Raw genomic sequence first — 21,598 nt, forward strand, 5'->3', positions numbered from 1 at the left:
GACCTAGTAGCAAAAACACCTTCCTCCTGTGCAAAGGATCCGTTGACTATTGGAGAGGAATGAAACCCACAAGGGAAAGGATCCCTGAACATGTGGAAGACGATGCTCTATTGTTAGGAAAACCGAGAATAACGCCACCAAAGCTAGAGTGCACAAATTCTGCTTCTGCAAAATCACCATAGACGAGAAGAGTTCCTTTGAACCAAGCACAACGATGGAGTCGATAAGATCCGTACCTGCAACAGAGCTGAAGAGGCAAGAGCCAAACCCTCCCCTTGATTAATGGCATGGTCTAGAGAACTCAAGTGGAAAGGGACTGCTTGAAAGCGAGGCTAGGGATTGGAGAGGGATCTAATGGAACATCATCCTTTGCCATGACTAAAGTTGCATCAAGAGCATCACTAGCAGCAACCAAAGCCGGTTCATCACTGGCCATGATTAAAGCAGCAGGAGCATCACTAGCTGCAACCAGAACTCGTTCATCACTGGTCGCAACCAGAGTTGGGTCAGTGATTAGAGAAGGGGCCTCCTGATTTGCAAGTGGTGGAGGAGTGCCAATTCTAACTGCAACCCAACACGGGGTAGTAGGTGTGGAATTTGCAGCTAGTGTAGAACGTGTAGGAAGTGGCGATAGAGTGCTACGAGGAGGCGCCACATCAGAAGACTTCTTGGGCCTAAACCCATCACTAATGCCAACTCATGCTATGACTTTGGAGTCATAAACATTTCTCCCACCACAAAACACCTATGCTAGGAAGTATAAATCAGGCACGATCACTCCATAGATGCGACAGTCTCCCAAGAATTGTCATTTCTAGATCTATCCTTCTATTTGATAAGAGCTTCGGGACAACCCTATTTCTAAGAGGTCTCTAATACAAAACTGCTTACCAACAGATCTTGCAACAATCACCTCTACTAAAAATCAGTTATCAACTCGTCTAATTTCTCTTTTAGGAGACTTAAATTAAAGCTAGATGTGCTTTTACATCAGGCCGTAATTCCAGCTCATAGGCTGCATTATTAGTCACATGGATAACTTTAATAATGAGATGATAACTTATAAACTTCACTAGCTCGTCGAGCTTTATCCATATTTATGCAAAGGTTTTCCTTCGTAAATGGCAACATGTCCTGCTGTGATTGTAGAAAATCAGCAGCAGCTTGTACCTTTATATTTTGCAAACCAAAGGTACATAAAGACAAACTTGGTTTAGTGGTTGTATGTTTTGCATTGCTATACACAAACTGAGCCATCAAAAGATACTCTTCCCATTTAGATTGCTTTCGAGAGACATACGCACAAAGAAAATATTCAAGAACCTGATTAACTTGTTTATCTATCCATCTGGGTCCGAATGTTTAGATCAACTCATCCTGAGTTTAGTTTCTGATTTCTTGAATACTTCTCACCACAAACGCCTCGCGAAATTAGAGTCACAATGACTAACAATCTCATCCCCCAAAAACCCATAAAGTCTAAACAATCCTCCACAAACACATGTGCCAAGTATGGGGCAAATTTTGTTGTTTTTGAAGGAATAAACCTGGCCATTTTGGTCAGTCCATCAACAACCACCCGCATGGTGTCATGTCCATCGGCAACAATGCAACAAAGAAAAAAATGGAAATGTTTTTCCATTTGTTAGCATTAGTATATCTTGGTATGGTAAACTTTGTAGGGTCATCCAAGGTGGCAGTGGTGGTCAGCCACTTGGCATTTGTGCATGCATACTTCGACATGGTGGCGGTTTTAAGGGTTCTAGCTCCTTCCATCTCTCTGACGAGTTGTGAGCTCCATAAGAGTCGGAAGGTGATGACTTTCGGCAGCAATGTGGAGACGGCATGAAGCAGGTGGGCAAGCTCTATTGAAACACATATGCTGGCAACTGATGGTCGGTCTCTATGGCGGTTCGTACAGCTGTGCATAAGCGATGAACTTGCTTCTATATGAGCCTCGACCCGACTAGAGGTGACTTCTACTTGCAAAGGCGTGTGTAGCCATTCACTGGAGCTGTGTGCTCATTCTATAGTGCAGGACATCTCGGCCTGTGTGGCCTTCTTACATGTCTGTGGGTCAAAAAACATTCAAGATTTCAATCTCGGCTCTATATCGAGTTGATTGGACCTCTTGTGAGCTGCAACAAGTGTGTAGAGCTGAGCAGTCTAGTAGATTTTTTTTTGTTATTAAAAAGAGTTTTGTATTGGTCATCTTAGTATAGCTATGCCTATGTTCGTTGCTGTGCTTTCATACTTTATATCACATGTGAAAGCTTGTCTTCGAGTTTGTGAGCTACTACGTGCATTCTAAATCCTCTGAATTCCAACGCCATTTCTTATCTTGGATTCCCAATGGTGGCTTGCTTGTCTCAAGTGTTCCACTTTATCAACTCGGCATTCCTAACACTCTCGAAAGTTATGATCAACATCAGTATGCAACTGTGGCCAATAGGATTCTTCCTTAATCAAGCCAACGTTCGTTGAACAGCAGCATAAGGGATGTCATGACACTAGAAGCAAACTTTTTGTTTATGTTTTGAGCGTATAGTTGAGTTTGCCCTTCCGAAACAAGAGACAATTTTGAATAGAATGTTGATCTTGATTTTTTCTTCCCCTTAAACTTGAACAACCTAGTTCATCTAGGCATGCCCCAACCAGGACCTATTGATAAATACAACTGAAATAACTATCGTGCTCATACATGCCAGAAAGAGATTCCATATCTCAATGAAACTCATTAATTTTTACAAAACTACCCAGTTCAGAGTAAGGGGGGGTGATGAGTGATGGTTTGCCCTTGCCGGTCGCAAGCTTACTGAGAAGTCACTATCACACGGGAGGTGTTGGATAGTTGGACTTGCTCTTTGCAGTATTGCGGTGGAGGGGGGATCGGTCTACTCTTGCGTGTTGGGTCTCACACTCTTTGCTCTGAAGGGGGGGTGTTGGAAATATCATAGCCAAAGAGTGTGGTGATGTGATGTGTTGGTGTGTAGTACTAGAAGTTCTAGTACTAGTTCATGTAGGTGAGTCATGTGTGAGTGCCACGTGTCACTCTGGGAGTTATCCCATATACACTTGGTACGTGTGTGTGTGTGTGTGCTCAGCCTATATAAGGCTTGTACTTCACTTATCATGTCATACTTGATGAATTAAATGAAAGCCTTCTTCATGTCTTCATTTGAGTATCATTTCCACACACCCTAACCTTCTCTCTCTCTCTCTCTCTCTCTCAGCAATGTCACGCAGCATCACAACAGTTTGGAGAGCTTGCTTTCCCATCCTCACCTCGCAGCCTTGGGCAATTACATTACCAAGGTCCTTGCATACCGTGACCAATGTATTACACAGGTAGCAACATGCTAGCTGTCCACTCCACCCTTCTTCAAAGAAGGAGACTTTTTGTAACATTCCATTGGGTCCCATGGGTCGATTTCAGGCCCCCAGAGGACGATAATAATAGTTTCTTTCTTTCTTTCTTTCTCCACCATGTTTCTAGCAGCCTTCACAGTAGCAACGAGGTCAAGGATTCAGTAGCAAGCACTACCTTATTATCGGCTATCCAAGGGAGCAGCAGGAAGGCGTAATTGCAGGGTACCACTACAAGGCCCACAGAATCTATAGGAGAGCAATGCAGGCCAAGTGTTTTAGAGGTGCCACAAGAAAGAAAGAAAGAAATAAAGTTTATTAAAGTCTGCTAAAGACCCATGCATCTATGAGACTAAAGCAAAACCTAATACAAGGAGATAGGAGAATAGGTTCTGAGTAAATAGGTCCACACCTAGTCAACACTTTGTTGATAGAAGGGTGGTACACTATAAAGATCTTTGGTATATGATTAGGTTCACATCCGGATAAATAATATATATTACGTTTTCTACATCTCTCTGTTGCACAGATCATTTACTGCTTGCACTTATACACTAGTACACACCACGGAAAGAGCGAGATTTGAGATGACACTGTGATTCCTGGGCACTATCTTGTCTATCCACGGGGAGCTTTGGCCTTAATAAGCAGCCTCAACCATCTAACATGGTATCAGAGCCTTGAAGGATATTCACAAGTTTAGGAAGCTCGAAGGCAAGAACCTTGGGAAAGGAAGACCTAGGTTCAAGCTTAGAGAAATCGACTCTACGTACGTCTGAAAAACAGGTGCCCTTACAAGAAAGAGGGAGACTCAGATTTGGACGATTGTACACTCCCTAAGCCCTTCATTTTCTCATCGTGGCAGCTGCTAACTACCCATGCCAAACTTCGGCAATCAGGTAAGCTTGATGGAAGTAAGTACCCAGTGTGGAAGATGAAGATCCTAAGCCATTTGGTGGCTCGGATCAGTTGGAAAATCACTACAAAAGTGGAGCCAAAGCCAAATGCTACCACAAATACCGTTGGCGTGGTGACACATGCAAATCCCATTGCAATGGGAATTGGAAACTTTGTGATGTAGAGGCCCTTACCATTATCATGGTAAGGCTCTAGGAGAGCAATGTAGGCCAAGTGTTTTGGAGGTGTCAGAAGGAGATAGGAGAATAGGTTCTGAGTGAATAGGTCCACATCTAGTCAGCACTTTGCTGATAGAAGGGTGGCACAGTATACAGATCTTTGGTATATGATTAGGTTCACATTGGACAAATAACATATATTGATTTTTCTACATCTCTCTCTTGCACAGTTCATTTACTGTCTGCACTTATACACTCGTACACACCACGGAAAGAGTGAGATTTGAGATTGATACTGTGTGATTCCTGGGCACTATCTTGTCTGTCCACGGGGAGCTTTGGCCTTAGCAAGAAGCCTCCACCATCCTCTCGTCTCTAACATGGTATCAAAGCCTTGAAGGAAATTCACAAGTTTAGGGAGCTCGAAGGCGAGAACCTTGGGAAAGGAAAACCTCAAAGAAATCGACTCTACGTCTGAAAATATGTGCCCTTACAAGAAAGAGGGAGACTCAAATTCGGACAATTGTACTCTCCCTAAGCCCTTCATTTTCTCATCGTGGCAGCTACTTAACTACCCATGCCAAACTTCGGGTATCAGGTAAGCTTGACGGAAGTAAGTACCCATTGTGGAAGATGAAGATCCGAAGCCATTTGGTGGCTTGAATTAGTTAGGAAATCACTATAGGAGTAGAACCAAAGTCAAAGGCTACCACAAGTGCCATTGGAGTGATGACACAGGCCCATCCCATTGCAATGGGAATTGGGAACTATGTGATGCAAAGGCCCTTACCATTATCATGGCACGGCTGCACATTCAGCTTACAAATACATTTTGTGCATGGGCCATCCTAAAGAACAGTACGAGATGAACAACGATGGGGGGATTCTTGATCTCGAGACAAAGCATGCACATTGAGGAAGGGGACTCGGTTCACGGAACACATCACCAAGATGAAGGTAGTGAGGGATCAACTCTCAATAGTTGGTCAGAAGTCAAATTCACCAAGGATGGCTAGGTTCTTGCTAGGCATGCTTCCCAATAGCTACAAGAGTTTTGTTACAACCATGATTGCATGGCAGTGGTCAGCATCAGTGATGTTCCAAGAACTAGTGCCTTTGCTTCTACAAGAGGAATCTCACGTGCTTGGAAGACTCCAGTGCAAGGAGGATAGCTGGACGATGTTCGCACCAGGATTGCTCAATGACCAAAGACGGTGGTGCCATGGTCCTGTGATAACCAAGATTGGAACTGTGTATCAGCGTGGTTCTCTTGCACGGGACTGGACTTGGAGGAGAAGGAACTGCACGTTGAAAGACCAACGAACAAAAACAACTCCGACTTGTTCCAAAGGGCTTCTTCATGGACTTAATGGAGCGTCGTATGGGGATAACCCATGATGTGTTAGAGAGTCTTGGAGTTTAGGTCACCCTCCTCTGTGAGCCCCCAAATGAGGAGAGCATAGGGAAGGTATACCAGCAAAGGTTAGATGTCACATGGGCAACTGTACAAGGAGTGGAACGCTGCCACATGGCAGCATGTAGGAGTGGTCAGAATATACAGCACAAGAAAGAGGCTGGAGCTCATGACAGTAAAGCCGAATTTGCAGAGTCGGAACAGGAACTCTTTGGACCTACTGGACAGGTCGGACCTGTACAACAGGCTCTATGGAGCTTGTACGGGTGCATAGTAGCACCCGGAGCAGATCTGAAGGGTGCAGCAAATGTCTGTGCAATAGAGTGGTTCAGGTCTGGTGCAACAGTAGGTCAGAGAAGGCCAGAAAAAGGTGTAGGGGTCTAGAAAGCCATGCAGCAGAAAAAGTGACGGTGCAATGGGTCGCATGGTGATGGTGCAACTAGGGAACGGTTGCAGAGTGGACTGTAGTGCCGGTGATGGTGCAAGTGCGGAACGGAACAGAAAGAAGAAATGGAATGGAAAACACAGAAAAATCAATGCTCATCTGGTAAGAACTACAACAAGGATACGCATACTAGGGAGAAATAGGACAGGAAGTGGACTACCAAACCGCCCAAAGTACACAGGTCCATCTCTTGGATGGTACAGAGATCACTCACCAAGAATCCCCAATACATCAGCTCAAGCCTCTCTTCTCTCACACTCTTTTCTCCTCTCCATATGGATGTTGATCCCCCCTTTCTCCCCTGATCACTGGCAGTCCTGATTCTGCCCTCTCTCCATCAATACATGCCTCTCCTTGAGGATAAGAGCTCACTCTTTCATGTCTCCAAACCATCCATTGTGTCAGGAGATTCACCATCTTTCGGTGATGCTTTGGCTTCTCTACTTGCAACGACTCCATGGTGGTGTCATAACTCTTGAATATGTCCTCTCATAACTCTTGCACGGTACGGACTCCTTGGTGGTATCATAACTCTCCATGTGGAGGACAGCACCTCTGTGCATTACCTGTGAACCCTCAGCCTCGGCTGCTGGGAGCCATTGAAATGCTCATTTGTGGACTCTTCCAAATGGTGGTCCGGAGACCCTGTTTCGGCTTAAATAAATGTCCTTTGCCTAGGATAGATGATCTGATAGATCGCTTACACGGTGCAGTGTATTATACCAAGCTTAATGTACCCATAAGATCCATATTAGGGAGGAAGATGCCCCTATAGATCGCTTACACGGTGCAGTGTATTACACCAAGCTTAATGTACGTATGGCATACCATAAGATTCGCATTAGGGAGGAAGATGCCCCTAAGATAGGGTTTTGTACATTATGAGTTTTTAGTTTTTACCATTTAGACTCACAAATGCACCTGCTACGTTCCAACAGATATGAGTGATATGTTTCCTCCATATCTGGGAAAGTTTGTCATTCTATTCCTTGATGATGTACCTGTGTGCAGTCATAGCCTTTTAGACCATATTTGAACTTCGAAGGTAGTTTTGACTATTCTTCGAAGAGGTTCTATATGCGAAGAAATGCTGGAAAATAGAGGGTGAAGGAGGTTGCTTGTGACCAAGCCATTCTCCAAGCCATGACCAGACCTTTTCCAAGCCATGACCAGATTTGGTTCAAGCCGATGACTCAACTTAGTGTGGTACAGACCGAGAACCAACATAGTTTGGGAACTTTGGCAACGGATAACCTTAATACCCTAGCAACAACTATGTATCCTTGGATTAAGTCCAGAATCTTTCTAGTAGGTTTGAAATCCAGTGGATGACATTCCAAAACCATGCAAAGAGATTTATTCAAAGAAGACCAATGGCTGTCCAAATTTCAGATTATTACTAATATTAACAACTAGAATTTGGAATGAAATGCTTTACCAACGCATGAGCCTTCTCTTGATGGCAAAGTCCATGGTCAAGTCCATAAGGGAAAAAGGATGGAAAAGGTCGCCAGCCAGGCCGCCGCCTTCAGGTCGCCAGCCAGGCCGCCAGCCCGTCGCCGCCATTCAGGCTGTTGCTGCCCCCTTTGCGCTTCAGGCTGGGCTGCATCAGGGCCCTCTCCGGGGCTGTTGCTGCTCGTGGTTCCAGGGCATTGGCGGATTTTCTGCTTCAGCATTGAACGGACTGTTTCAGGCTTGGGTTTGATCCTCATTTTGCTATCCCATGCAGGCTGAAGTTTGGGGCATTCAACCAAGTTCTTGGGGATTCACTAGTGGTTGGTTGCGAGTTCTTGGTGGGTATTTTCTGCAGAGGTAGCTCCTCCCCTCAGGACAACGCAAGCTGAGACAATGGAGGGCACTAATGCCACTCCCGTCGCCGAACCTGAGGAGATTGAAGTCACAGTTTCTTTTCCTCCCGACATTGTGCAGATGATTGAGGCGGCAGAGGAGGGTTTTCGTTTGACGCATATCATTGGCTTTCTACCCGGTAGAGGCCAACAGTTACGTGATTGGGTGTACACCAACATGGCCTCATTGGGTGTCTCAGTTACGGTTTTCCGATTGCTTGGCAGAGGGTACTTTTCTTTTGGCCTTCAGTCTGCAGAGCAGGCTGAAAGAGTACTTATGAGCTCTCCGATTCAGTTTCAAAGCAGAGTCATCCATTTGTGGCCTTGGCGGAAGCACTTCAGTACTACTTCCCCGAAGAGCTATGGAGCATATGGCTAGTGTGGTAGGTACAGTCATCCCATCAGGTGCTAGACTTTCCTATTCTCAGTCACTTGCTGGTACAGGTGTTACGAGAGTCAAACTCACTTCAGAGTTCCCCCCTCCTCGACCTTTGCCTACTTTGATTTCGTACTCCACGGGAGATGGGGTCTAGATTCAGCAAAGGGTTTTGTACGAGGGTCTTCCTGATCAGTGTCTTTTCTGTCGGAAGAGAGGTCACTTTATTAGGGATTGCCCTAGTCGTCGGCCTCGTTCAGGGACTCCATCTCATCCTACGGGTGACCCAGAGCCTACAGTTCAGCCTTCAGGGGTCCCTGAGCCTACTTCGACTCATTCTACAGAGCGAGAGGAGACTCCTCTGGGAGAGTCTCCAGTGGACTCAGAGGACTTGGAGGTGCCCCCAGTGGCACAGCTTTCACGGAGAGCTCGGAGGAGACGGAGACAGAGGGAGAGACAGCAGCACGAGCAGCCCCAGGTACGAGCTCAGAGTTGGCAGAGAATTGAGAGACATGTGCAGGAGACCCCGGAAAGGGGAGATGTAGAGGACCATACGCAGGCAGGTCATGACACTGTGCAAGAGACAGTAGCCCAGGGAGTCGAGACACTTGTGCAGGAGACCCCGGAAAGGGGAGATGCAAAGGACCATCCGCAGGCAGGTCATGACACTGTGCAGGAGACTGTAGCTCAGGATTTGATGACTCTTGACGCTACTACCCCGGAGGTTCAGTTATTTGTTCCTGAGACAGTTATCCAGCAGGAGACTGCTCAGGCTGCTGTTACAGTGATGGATGCCTCTTCCCAGCAGTCGATTGAGAGAGTGGTATTTTACGACATAGGTCAGAGTCAGAGCCCGTTTCAGGATCTCATGCACTTGTACGAAGTTCCCTCGAGACCTCTTTCTCTTCCCCGTCGCGCAGTACCTTCCTTTGTTGCTATGCGGAGCGTCCTTTTAGACACCCCTCCCAGTACAGCCTTGTCCTCACAGCTTTTCACTCCTGGTTTATCCACATCTTTTGCGAGTCATTCACAGATTTCACTCAGTACCCAGACAGGCGTGAGGATTGGGAGATCCTAGCAGATGAGATCGAGCGAGATTATCAATCACCCACGCTGACAGGCACCTCGTCGCAGATTCTTTCTCTTCCTCTCACCTATTCCAAGAGCAGAGTTAGGACGGCATAGGTCAGAGTCAGAGCCCGTTTCAAGATCTCATGCACTTGTACGAAGTTCCCTCGAGACCTCTTTCTCTTCCCCGTCGTGCAGTACCTTCCTTTGTTGCTATGCGGAGCGTCCTTTTAGACACCCCTCCCAATACAGCCTTGTCCTCACAGCTTTTCACTCCTGGTTTATCCACATCTTTTGCGAGTCATTCACAGATTTCGCTCAGTACCCAGACAGGCGTGAGGATTGGGAGATCCTAGCAGATGAGATTGAGCGAGATTATCAATCACCCACGCTGACAGGCACCTCGTCGTAGATTCTTTCTCTTCCTCTCACCTATTCCAAGAGCAGAGTTAGGACGGCTCAGCCCTTTTCAGCTCTTTTGGCTCCTAGACCTGACCCCAAGATGGTTGATAGAGATCTGCCCGTTGAGTTTTGGCCCTTCTTGGTTCGAGGGGTTACCACAGACTCTCTCACCCGATTGGAACTTCTCCCGGTGTTTTGCCAACGGTCAGAGGAGGTAGAGGAGTACTTGGGATCTGTTACTCTTTCGAGAGAGGGGCATATTCTTCGTTTCTCCGCAGGCAACTTTCGATCTCGGGGGAGCGAACAGCTGAGTTACTTGACAGCAAGATTGCTAGACAACTCATGAGCATGACTCAGTTCTCACCGGTTCACTCTATTGTCGGCTTGCAGATTCATTCATGCCCTAGGACTCTCCGACCTCGCTTCGGTGGCAGGGCCTTTCTATTTTTGTTCTTTGAGGTTCAGGGAGATTTTGATGTGCCCAGGAGTGCTGGTTGGTTTGACTTTCAGCTCCTCGGTTCGCGCCAGAGTACTATTCCCTTGGATGGGGCCATTTTACATGAGTTGGGGCAGATTTGGAATTTGATTAGAGACCGACTTTGGATTGCACCGTCAGAGAGAGAGATTTGTGTCGATGCCACTAGCACCCCCTCACTTCCATCCGATGTCTAGGTTGTCCATCATTTCATGGAATGTGAAAGGACTGAACGGCCGCAGATTTACCTCAGATGCAAATGGTCGTAGATCAGGTGTTCCTAGATTGCAGTTGTTTAGGGACTCCCTTCGGTTTATTTCCTCAGGGTCCCCTCCAGACATTGTGCTTATCCAGGAGCATAAGCTCTCCTAGGACAGGATTGACACATACAGATCCTTACTCAGAGGACAGAGCCGGACATATTGGAGCCCAACGGATGGCACGAGGGGAGGAGTTTGAATTTCAGTTTCAGCCAGGTGGGCTTCAGAGATCACCCAAGAGGGTACACTAGTGGAAAGCATGGCATGTTATGTTATTCTTCAGATTAAGAGCACAGCAGTTGGTGTTCTCAATGTGTATGCCCCCACGGATCCAACCCACAGACGTGCTTTTTGGAGACAGCTCAGAGAGTCCCTTCCTCAGGCCGACACCTGGATTGTTGGAGGAGATTTCAACATGGTTGAATTCTCTGAAGACAAGTCGGGCCAGATAGAGGGTGGCCTTTCTGACAGGGAGAGAGTGGAGTGGGCTAGTTTTGTTTTGCACGCTGGACTTCACGATGCAGCTCGATTGGACGACTTTCGTCACTTGGCTGACAGTCTTCAGTTCTCTTGGTCTGGGGTTTTCCATGGCTCTCTTTCTTTGGTCAGACTTGACAAGTTTTATGTTGGCCAATGGGGCCAGGCCAGAGGAGGACAGATTGGGATCCACCCGAGTTATGTTTTATCTGACCATGCTCCAGTCCTATTGCAGATTCTCCCTACCTCTCGTTTGGAGAGCACAGGCTCTGTGAGAGTTCCGTACCTTGTTTTTCAAGACGCAGAGTTCGTGGAACGGTTGAGAGGGGCTTGGTTGTCAGAGGACACTACTGTGGATTAGGGCTGGTTGATGTGGGTAGAGAGGGCTTTGGCTAGAGTCAACATGGCCTGCCAGTTGAGGGAAAAAGAGGAGAAGGAAAAGCTCAGAATCAGAGATCAGAACGCAAGAGCGGAGGTATCCAGACTTCAGAGATTGATTCAGAGTTTTCCTCATTCTCTTTTCATCAGAGGGCAGCTTTCGGAGGCTCAGGAGAGGCTAGAGGAGATTCAGGCCAGGAGGGCCCAATTCAGGTTTTACTCCCAGCAGACGTTCTGGATCCAGAAGGGGGATAGATACTCTAGAGAGTTTTTCAGGGCAGTGGGTCAGAGATACTCTTCGGACAGCCTTCGTAGACTTGTGGATGAAGTCGGGTATCTTCAGACGGACCCTCACCGTCTTGTTGAGATCACTTCCGATTTCTACTCCACGTTTTACACTGCCGATCCAGTCACCGAGGAGATGATCAGAGCCAGAGAGGAGATTTGGAGCCATGTCCCCCAGATGGTCTCAGACAGGATGAGCTTGTTTTGGATGCCTGGAGATCACGGATGCGTTACATGAGCTGCCCAGAGATAGATGCCTAGGGGAGGACGGTTTGTCGCCACTTCTTTTCAAAGCTCTTTGGGATACGATTGGGCCTCATCTACTCTCTGCCTTTTCAGAGGCTCTCAATACAGGATCTTTGGGCGAGACATTATGCACAGGTTTGATTTGTCTCATCCCGAAAGGGGGTGACAAGACAGTCCTACGCAATTGGAGACCCATTACACTTCTAGGGACAGCCTACAAGATCCTAGCGAAGACCTTGGCTCTTCGCTTAAAGCCTTTGCTGCCAGATATCATCAGAGCTACTCAGACAGGTTTTGTCCAAGATCGGAGTATCTTGGATAACATCTTCACCTTTTGGGAGGCCACTCACTGGGCGCAGGAGAGTCAGCAGGAGATTGCAGTTCTTCTTCTCAATTTTGTGAAGGCTTATGACAGGGTGGACTGGGGTTTCTTGGAGGGCACTATGAGGAGGCTAGGCTTCAGTGATAGATGGATTTCTTGAGTCTCCTCACTTTACTCTAATTCTTCTAGCAGGTTGGTGGTCTGTGGAGGCAGAGGACCAGCTTTTCAGCTATCCAGATCAGTACGACAGGGATGTCCGCTTGCACCTTACCTTTTCCTTTTCGTAGCGGAGGCTATGGGATACTTTATGCAGGCTACCAGTCATGGCACTTTGGGCCTTCATCTGCCTATCCGGCAGGAGCAGGAGCTTCAGGACACTGAGTTTGCTGATGACACGGCACTGACAGTCAGAGGAGATGCATATAGTCTTGCTACTGCTGCGGACTCAATTGACAAGTTCTGCCTAGCCTCAGGGGGACTTGTCGATTGGAACAAATCAACAGGCATCTGGACTGGAGCTCAGCAGGATACCCCAGCATGGGGAGGAGACAGAGGCTTTGCGTGGATACCCAGAGGCACCTCCACGAGATATCTAGGCTTCCAAGTTGGCATTGAGGTGTCCCCGACGCAACAGTTTGCCCCAGTTCTTGAGAGTATTCAGAGGAAGCTAGCCTACTGGAGTATAGCTAGACTTTCTTTGGCCGAAAGAACGCTAGTACTCAACCAAGTTCTACTTGTGACTATGTGGTACGTTGCGTCATGTTGGTGCTTTCATGCTGACTCGATTCGCCAGGTGAGGAGATTTCTTCGGAATTTTTTGTGGAGTGGTGGTGATGGTTCTGAGGACACTAGGGCCAGCGTTTCATGGGATACTATTACTTTACCCTCCTCACACGGAGGACTTGGGGTTCTTGATCCGAAGATGCAGAGTAGAGCCCTTTTAGTCAAACTTCTTGTTAGAGGTTTGACTCCAGGAGATCAGCCGTGGAAGCAGTTCCTACTGCATGGGATTCATCAGTGCACCCCTAGAGCAGCAGGCCAGTGGGCAGGTAGAGTCAATTGGATCTTCCTGGCGAACCAGCATTCTCAGCCTTCCTCGCCACTGGTAAAAAGACTTATTCAGATCTGGGATCTTTTTCGACAGCACCTCATCAGAGCAGTTCCCTCCTCCAGAGAGGAAATTGCCCAACAGCCACTTTACCATAACCCCCCGGTTCGATATCAGGGATCTCCCCTTGGTACAGAACTTAGGACTCCCTTGGCCAGTTGGCATGCTCAGGGGGTTGTGACAGTTGGAGATTGGTTCAGAGGAGGTGTGGAGTTGTCAGAGGAGGTGATCAGAGATAGACACGGGCCACTTAGACAGATTGCTGCTACCAGATTACTGATCATGAGAGCTATTCCTCAGCAGTGGAGGGATATACTCACAGATCTTGCCTATGTTCACCCCATCTCTACTTGGTCAGGTTGTTTTAGTGAGGCTGGGCTATGCATCGGAGTTTGTTTAGGACCGGCACCGTTTATCTATTTTGAGGCAGACTCCTCTCACAGATTGTATCCCACTCGGCCCCTGGATCGGCAGGAGCTCCTTTGGTAGAGAGTCAGGGTCATTGGCTGCCTGGGTAAGGAATGGGCCACAGATCCTTCCAGGTCGACCATTGCAGAGGATATTAGATGGAGACTTTGGATTTTTCAGGGTCGACCTCTTGCGGAGCGTGACTGGGACCCAGGTGAGTGGGCATGGCCTGCTCCGGTGGCAGGCGATCGTCCTCTTTCCTTTTTCCAGTACTCGACGAGGGCAGGTTACAGGCTTCAACAGAGAGACTCTCATCACCTACCATCTGCCTCCCAGCATTGGCGCGCACAGGGACTTACTGCAAAGCTCTTGTTGAGCTACATGCCTCACTTTTGGGGCATCAATAGAGCCAGGAAAGTCTCCTACTTTCTTTGGCTCACTATACATAGAGGCATACCTGTGGGTACTTGGCTTCAGCAGATGGGTAGACCCTCCTTGTGCATGCGTTGTCAGCTTGAAAAGGAATCTAGTAAGCATTGTTTATGGAGCTGCCTCAGCTCTAGAGTGGTCTGGACAGGTATCTTCAGGTTGTTCTCATATGTTACATCCGAGTGTTTTCTCTTGACATGGGGTGCTGCCCTTTGGGGGAGAGGATCTGGAGCCTTTACTCTCTTTGAGTCAAAGCCAGGAGACGACAGTTTCTTCATGCAGCGTCGCCAGAAACGGGGTCCCACAGAGGCCAGCATCATGGAGCCACAGGATTTGCTTTTGGTACCTGCACCAGCTCAGGATTCCCTGCCTACTTCAGCTGCAGGGTCAGCCTGGGAGATCATTTCGAGCATTACCCTATGGCGGATATGGTGTTCGCGATGTTCTTTTGTCCTTGGGGGCCATTTATGTTCGGAGGCTGACACTCTCGCTTCCATTTGGGCGGAGATTATCTTCACTCTCAGGAGTCAGTGGGAGCGGTGTACAGGCACCTCATTGGCAGCTCGTGGGAGACTTATATCCTTCATGAGGACATGGGACTACTCCTTGTTTTTTCATTTGACCCCTTTTGGGATGTCGTGGCATTTTCGTCCACCACCATGGCTTTTTTGCCACATTGTTGAGGCTAGGGATAGAGTACTTTCTCTCCCACCTGTTGTATGATTTGTTTTGAATAGAATATATCACTCTTTATTTTAAAAAGGATGGAAAAAGATTTAAAATCAAATATAAACCAAGGATGGGGTCCGTGTTCATCCATGAATATAAGAAACGAAAAACTCACTTTTTCAAAGTCCATGCAAAACTCCCCTTCTTTTCCCAAACCCCACGAGGGAAGATGCTAGTTAGCTTGCGACATTGATGAACCACTGGCATTCCTCACCCATTCCTTGATATAGGGGTCTCCTACTCTTTCATATCTCTTGCGATCCACATTATCTATAATTCGTCACTCCATTAATTATTGCTTAGAAGAATTGTAGAAACCTTTGATGCTTACTTTTTTTTAGGGCAAAAAGAAAATGCTTACATATTGCAACAGGAGCCTTTACATCTTCATCTACTTAAGACTACACTCACCTTGGTTTCTCTTTTAAAGCTTCATTAAGCTGCTGTTGAGCGCTACGTGCCACTTCATCTAATGTCACCTGTAAGAAATGGGATAACAAATTTAAATATGATATTTTGACTCTCATAATCCAAGATCTCATGTAAATATGCAAGAAGGCATGTGCGCGCGCGCACGTGTGTGTGTGTGTGTGTGTGTGTGTGTGTGTGTGTGTGTGTGAGAGAGAGAGAGAGAGAGAGAGAGACAAATAAGTTTGCTAAATGTACCTGTAAAGCAGCTGCTGTCTCTAGAGCAACTGTTTGGCTAACTGCACTACTACTTTGAAAAAATTCCACCACGTTATTGATGCTAGACTTTAGATACTGATTTTGATTGACGCCAACATGCACCCACCAAAGAGAACATCAAAATGGAATGTATCTTGTTATCATCTCAAAATCTGAGAAAATTCCAATAAGCAAATAAATACATACACATGCACTTCAATTTTATATTATTATTGAAGGTACGAAACGAAGAGAGAGAGAGAGTGCACGTACAAGACGAGTCGATAGAGCAGTCACATCAAATCTTAGATAAAATGAAGAAAACACAAGTACAAAGTACTTGTACCAAAACCTAGGACTAAGTGTCCTAGGTGTCACATAGGACTAAGTGTCCTATGTGGCCTAGAAGGCACTAACACTATAAGTGCCTACACTTATGCCTACAAGGCACATACCATGGCCTATAGGGCATCACTAGAACCACCAGAAGATGGCCTACAAACCCCCCTCCATGCGATGGGCTGTAAGTACTCTGGAAACGTCTCAGAATACCTGGTAATTTTTAGTCATGGTGGCACATGTTCATCCAAAAGGATATAGCCACCTATGAATGTACAAGGAATGTCAGATCATGTAACAAAGGGAACCAAGTGTAAAGGCTGCCATCAGATTTCCTTTTTAATTTGTAGACCCACCGCGTTCCCATGGCATGCTTGCCAGGTGGGAGATCTACTAATTCCCATGTGTCAATTTTGGCAATAGATTGCAACTCAACTTTCATTGCATCCATCCACTCTTTGCTGTCAAAAGCATCTTTATGGCACAAAGGCTCTTCATTGCAAGCTGTAGCAAGGAGTGCAAACTCAAGAAAGTGACCATGCTGTCTATTCCCTGATCTTGTCCGGGCAGCAAAAGGCTGATCTTGTTTGCTGTCCCTCAATGTATCCAGAAGCCATCTGGGAACTTGCCTTTGCTGTCTATTGACAGCTCTTTCTTCAATGACTGCATCATGAGTAATGGGATCATTCTGTGCCGGAAGAGTAACCTGCAAATCAGCATGAGGGTGTGGCTGATTATTGCTTAGTGGAGGGCCTGCAGGAGGCTCATGTTGCTGCTCAAAATCCTCTTCTGTTGATGGCAGAGGTAACCAAGATTCAAAGGCATCAAACATGTAATTATCTGGCTTTGCTTTGCAGTCCACAAGAGGAGAAGCTGAATGTTCAGCAAAGATCACATCTCTACTGACAATAATCTTCCCAGTATTTGGTTGATATAACCGATACCCTCTGCTCTCTTGGCTGTAACCAATGAATATGCATTTGATTGCCTTGTCATCAAGCTTATGTCTCAGCTGAGATGGTACATGAACATATGCAAGACACCCAAAAACTTTTATGTGTGAAAGTGAAGGCTTCCTGCCTTTCCATGCTTCATAAGGTGTGATAGTCTTTAATGCCCGTGTAGGTGATCTATTCAGCACATAGTTGGCACACATTACAGCATCAAGCCAAAATTTATTGGGCAAAGACTTGGTCTTAAGCATGCATCTGGCCATCTCCATTGTGGACCTGTTTTTTCTTTCAGAAACAGGATTCTGCTGAGGAGTGTAAGGAGTAGTGCATGAGTGAATAATGCCCCATGAGGATAGAAATGCATCAAACTCATTTTACATATATTCACCCCCCCTATCTGTGTTGAGGGTGACAAGCTTGCATCCTGATTCATTCCCAACCATATTCAGCCATCTCTGAAAGCATAAGAAAACTTCAGATTTGGCCTTTAAAGGATATACCCAGCAATACCTTGTGAAATCATCAATGAGAGTCATGAAATACTTGTATCCTCCAATGGCATTTGTCCTCATTGGGCCACAGACATCACTGTGTACTAGCTGCAATTTCCTTTGTGAGAGTTTTGGACAATTCTTTTGAAAAGGAAATCGATACATCTTACCCAAAAGACAACCCTCACACACATGTTTGGAGATTGTGTGAGTCTGAGGTACATCATTTGCCATCTGCTGTAAATGTAGCTTTGCAAGAGCTCTATAATTGAGATGGCCCAGTCTCTCATGCCAAAGATGAGTTTCAGCAAGCTGTGAATCTGAAATAGCCAATGCTTCAATAGAAAGTGCAGCTGAATGATGATCAAGGTGATAAAGTCCTTTTTGCAAAGTGCCAGTGAGAACTATGGCATTGTCATCACGAAGATCATATACTAGGCATCTGTAGCCATCAAAAATTACTCTGAAACCTGAAGTAGCAATTGCTAAAATTGAAATCAAGTTGACTACAATGCAAGCATCTTCTGGCTCATGGGATTCAATGGCATGTGAGGCATTAACTGTCAATCTTGCTTTCTTTTTCTCCGAAGCAATGCGCTTCCTGCATTCTGAAATGTCATGTCCAGGCTTGCGACAATAGTTGCATCTTTTCTTCTTTCCCTTATCTGCTGTATTTTTAGATGCATGGGAGGAATTGCAGCTGCTATGCGTAGAGGAATTGCAGCTGCTATGTGCAGATTTTGGCTTGCCCATAGGCTTGGAAGCCTTGCCTCTTCCTGTCTGCTGTGAAGCAAATGCATGATAAAAAATAATGGCTTGTCTATTAGCTCTACTTTGCTCTTCCTGCAAAAGCAAAGTAACTAGTTGGTCAAAAGAATAGTGGTCTGGATTACCCATGGCCACTAATCGAAGGGTTGTAGCAAACCCTTGATATGTATCTGGCAGTCCATTCAATGTGGTACTGACAAGCTGTGAATTTGGCACCACCTCATCAATGTTGGCAAGCTGTTCCATGAGGTCTTTGACCTTTGTCAAATATGCATCCATTGACTCACCTTCATTCATGTTCACTTCTTGTAATTGCCTTCTCAAATATGCAACACGAGCTTCATTGCGTATCTGATAGAGAGAAGCCAATTTATCCCAAGCATCCTTTGCTGTCCTGCAAGACCGGATGTGTGGAATAATGATTCTCTTGCATGATAAAGCAATGCATGAATGTGCATTTGCATCTCTTGCATCCCATCTTGACTGTTCTTGAGTTGGAAGAGCAGCAGCAGGAGTGCTAGAGGAAGAGGCATCAGGAGGAGTACCACCTGCAGAAGGACCAGCAGTAGAAACAACCACTGTAGCATTGGCTGGCCTCAGATCAGCCCCAGAAACAATATTCCACAAATGCTTTGCAACAAGAATATGTTTCATGAGATAAGACCACATCGGATAGTTGGTGCCATCCAACTTATCATCTTCACGAAGAACTCCAAACAAATCTTGATTGTTCCCAGCCATAGCAACTGTGATAACCTGTAAAAGACCTGAAAAACCAAAAGCCTCAAGGCTATCACTGCAAAAAAAGCTGGCTGTCCCAAAAAATGACAGCAAATATCTGCAAATTTCTGACCCAAATCAAAGGGCAAATGCAGATCTGACCCAAATGTGACTGTGACAGGCAATGTTCACTGCAAAAACAGCAAATAGCTCGTGTTAATGAGACCATTAATGTTAACATGGACTCAAATTTTGAACCCACTAGTGGATAAGAAACTCGAGTCTGTTGTGAGATTGTCACTATTCTTTTGGGTGGGAGAAGGAAATTTTAAATATATTTATGCATACTTGTGCATATTTGTACTCATTCACAAGAATTTTTTTTTTTTTTCATATTCTCTAACAGCTTGTGCTAATGCTTAAATATGGTAATCAATGTTTTAGGATTCACGTTGTTTCCTTGTAAACTCTTTTAATGACATGTTATTTATAAATGCACATTTTCAGGTTTTATTGAGCCATACACTCTTATATTGCTGATCCATGAATTGGCATGTATGGGGAGACATACTTGCTCATATATTTTGCAATGTATGGGGAGACATACTTGCTCAACTTTATTATATTCCTTTTTTTTTTGGACCATAGAGGTTCATTAACCTATGTTTGTCCATGGATTAATTGATTTATTTGGGTTAATTAGTTTATTTAAAGCTATGTCTAAGAAAAGTGCACATTCTTTAAGAGGGTAGGATTTGAACCCACAATGTTGTCTTTCCCACTTGTGAGCCCTACCACTAAGCTATAGAGTGGAAGAAAATATCTAGATGGTCCCTCTTCCCCCTCCCCCTTTAGTAGTGCCTTCTTCTTTAAAGCCCCCTTCAAACGGTCCCCATTCCCCCTCCCCCTTTAGCATGTGCCTCCTTCTTTAATGTTTTCTTCTTAACTGGTCCCTCTTCATTAAAACTCCTCCCTCCCCCCTTTATCCCTTACTTTAATCATGCCCTTTCCCTCTTCCATTTCACCCCTCTTCTCTTCCCAACAACTAATTAATGGGAATTTTCCATTTTTCAATGTATGGGGGGACATATTGGCGATAGTGCAAGAGTTCTCATCAAAAGTAGTCGAGTTTCGTTCTAAGTTAGAAACATATACCTTTGTAAGATCCAATCGTACAAATTCAGATTTTTGTTGTTCTAAAGAGATTCATGTGCTATGGCAATGAATTTAAAAAAGTAATTGATCACCTTCGATGGGCTTTATGGTTTTAACCTTGCATATGCCTGGCTAGGACATGTCATAATTGACAAGGTTGAGAATCTTTCCAATATCTTGAAAATAAAAAGAACATAAACATCTGAGATTTGTGGATATCTTTGAATAGGTGATTCAGCAAGAATTGCTGAATCAGGTGCGTTACTTGTGTCCTGGGAATTTATCACAATCTTGGACCTGCCCCTCCCCGCCTACTGCTAACCCTGATATCCTCTCCACCCCCTATTGCATACTTCTCTGCCTGCTGTTAACTCCCCCCCACCCTGCTGCTAACCTCTCACGCCACCCTGTTAACCTCCAAGCACTGCTAATTCTGCCCCCCTCTCCTTCTCTCAGCCTTCACCTCTCTTCCTTGTTCTTTCTCCAAGCGACGGATGGAATCTCTTTGTGCTTTAGTTGGCCTTCCACCCTCAATTGACAAATGGATCTCCATTCATCCAATCCTCGAACACTACCACCGGCCGTAAGAACCTGCACATTTTCAAAAGATAAGTTGCTGCAGCTCCAAAAGGATGTCGAGTTTGAGAGCTCCACCACCCTCTTTCCATTAGGTGCACCCTTCCAGATCACATACTGGGACTATATCCTTGCTGCATTATCTTTGGAACTTGCCACCCAACTCTCCGACAATCAATTATTGGGACGAGGCTTCTTTCAGGTGGCTTTCAATTATCCTGGAGCCGCGAGCACACTGGGGGCTGCAGCAGCAAGTACAACAGCCTGTACAAAACATCTTCTGGGCTTGGAAGAGAGTGCACAGATCGACAGATTAGTGGGTGGGCTGCAGCAGGGCTTGAGCAGGAGCCAGGGCAGTCCCTGTAATGACAGGTTGGTAAAAGGGGAGAAGGCCTTTTGTAGGCCAGCTCTAGTCGGGTCAGCACTGACTGGGTCGGCCCAGTCTACTTTGGCTGGATCTACAGACTCGGTCGAAGCCTGAAGCCTCTATAAAAGGCCCCATTATGGGGGACATTAGCAGCTCGCACCTTCTGGAGCAGAACTGGGTGCATATCTATATCCACTAGGAGAGCACATGTACGCAGGAGACTGCTGTCCAAGGAAATTGCATGAGGATGGTCACTGAAGCTCACTAAGGAGAACGCGACCTAAGGATGCAAGGACAAAAGTAGGACCAGCATTCACGCTCAGCATAGAGCATCCAAAACAGCGGATTGCTGAGGGTCTTGGGATCTCTGGTGAAGCTTTATGTAAAGAGTGTTTGGTTTGGCTCAGATTTTGTGCAATAACTCTCAGATATTTGTGGACTGTTCTACTGTT

General features: G+C 45.9%; 1 protein-coding gene across 1 annotated transcript in view; it reads right to left on the reverse strand.

The window, feature by feature from the left end:
• Positions 1-21,598, reverse strand: part of LOC147897604 (pleckstrin homology (PH) domain-containing protein) — a 185,759-nt gene that overhangs the window by 112,190 nt on the left and 51,971 nt on the right. The window contains exons 13-14 of the mRNA XM_087380060.1: positions 15,778-15,873; positions 15,523-15,590 (exon numbers count right to left, since the gene is read on the reverse strand). Coding sequence (XP_087236186.1) covers positions 15,523-15,590; positions 15,778-15,873 — 164 coding nt within the window. The remainder of the gene's footprint in view (positions 1-15,522; positions 15,591-15,777; positions 15,874-21,598) is intronic.

This window comes from Dipteris shenzhenensis, chromosome 10 (genome assembly GCF_047967505.1).
Source record: "Dipteris shenzhenensis isolate YYH24624 ecotype China chromosome 10, Dip_SZ_1.0, whole genome shotgun sequence".
Lineage (NCBI taxonomy): Eukaryota > Viridiplantae > Streptophyta > Polypodiopsida > Gleicheniales > Dipteridaceae > Dipteris > Dipteris shenzhenensis.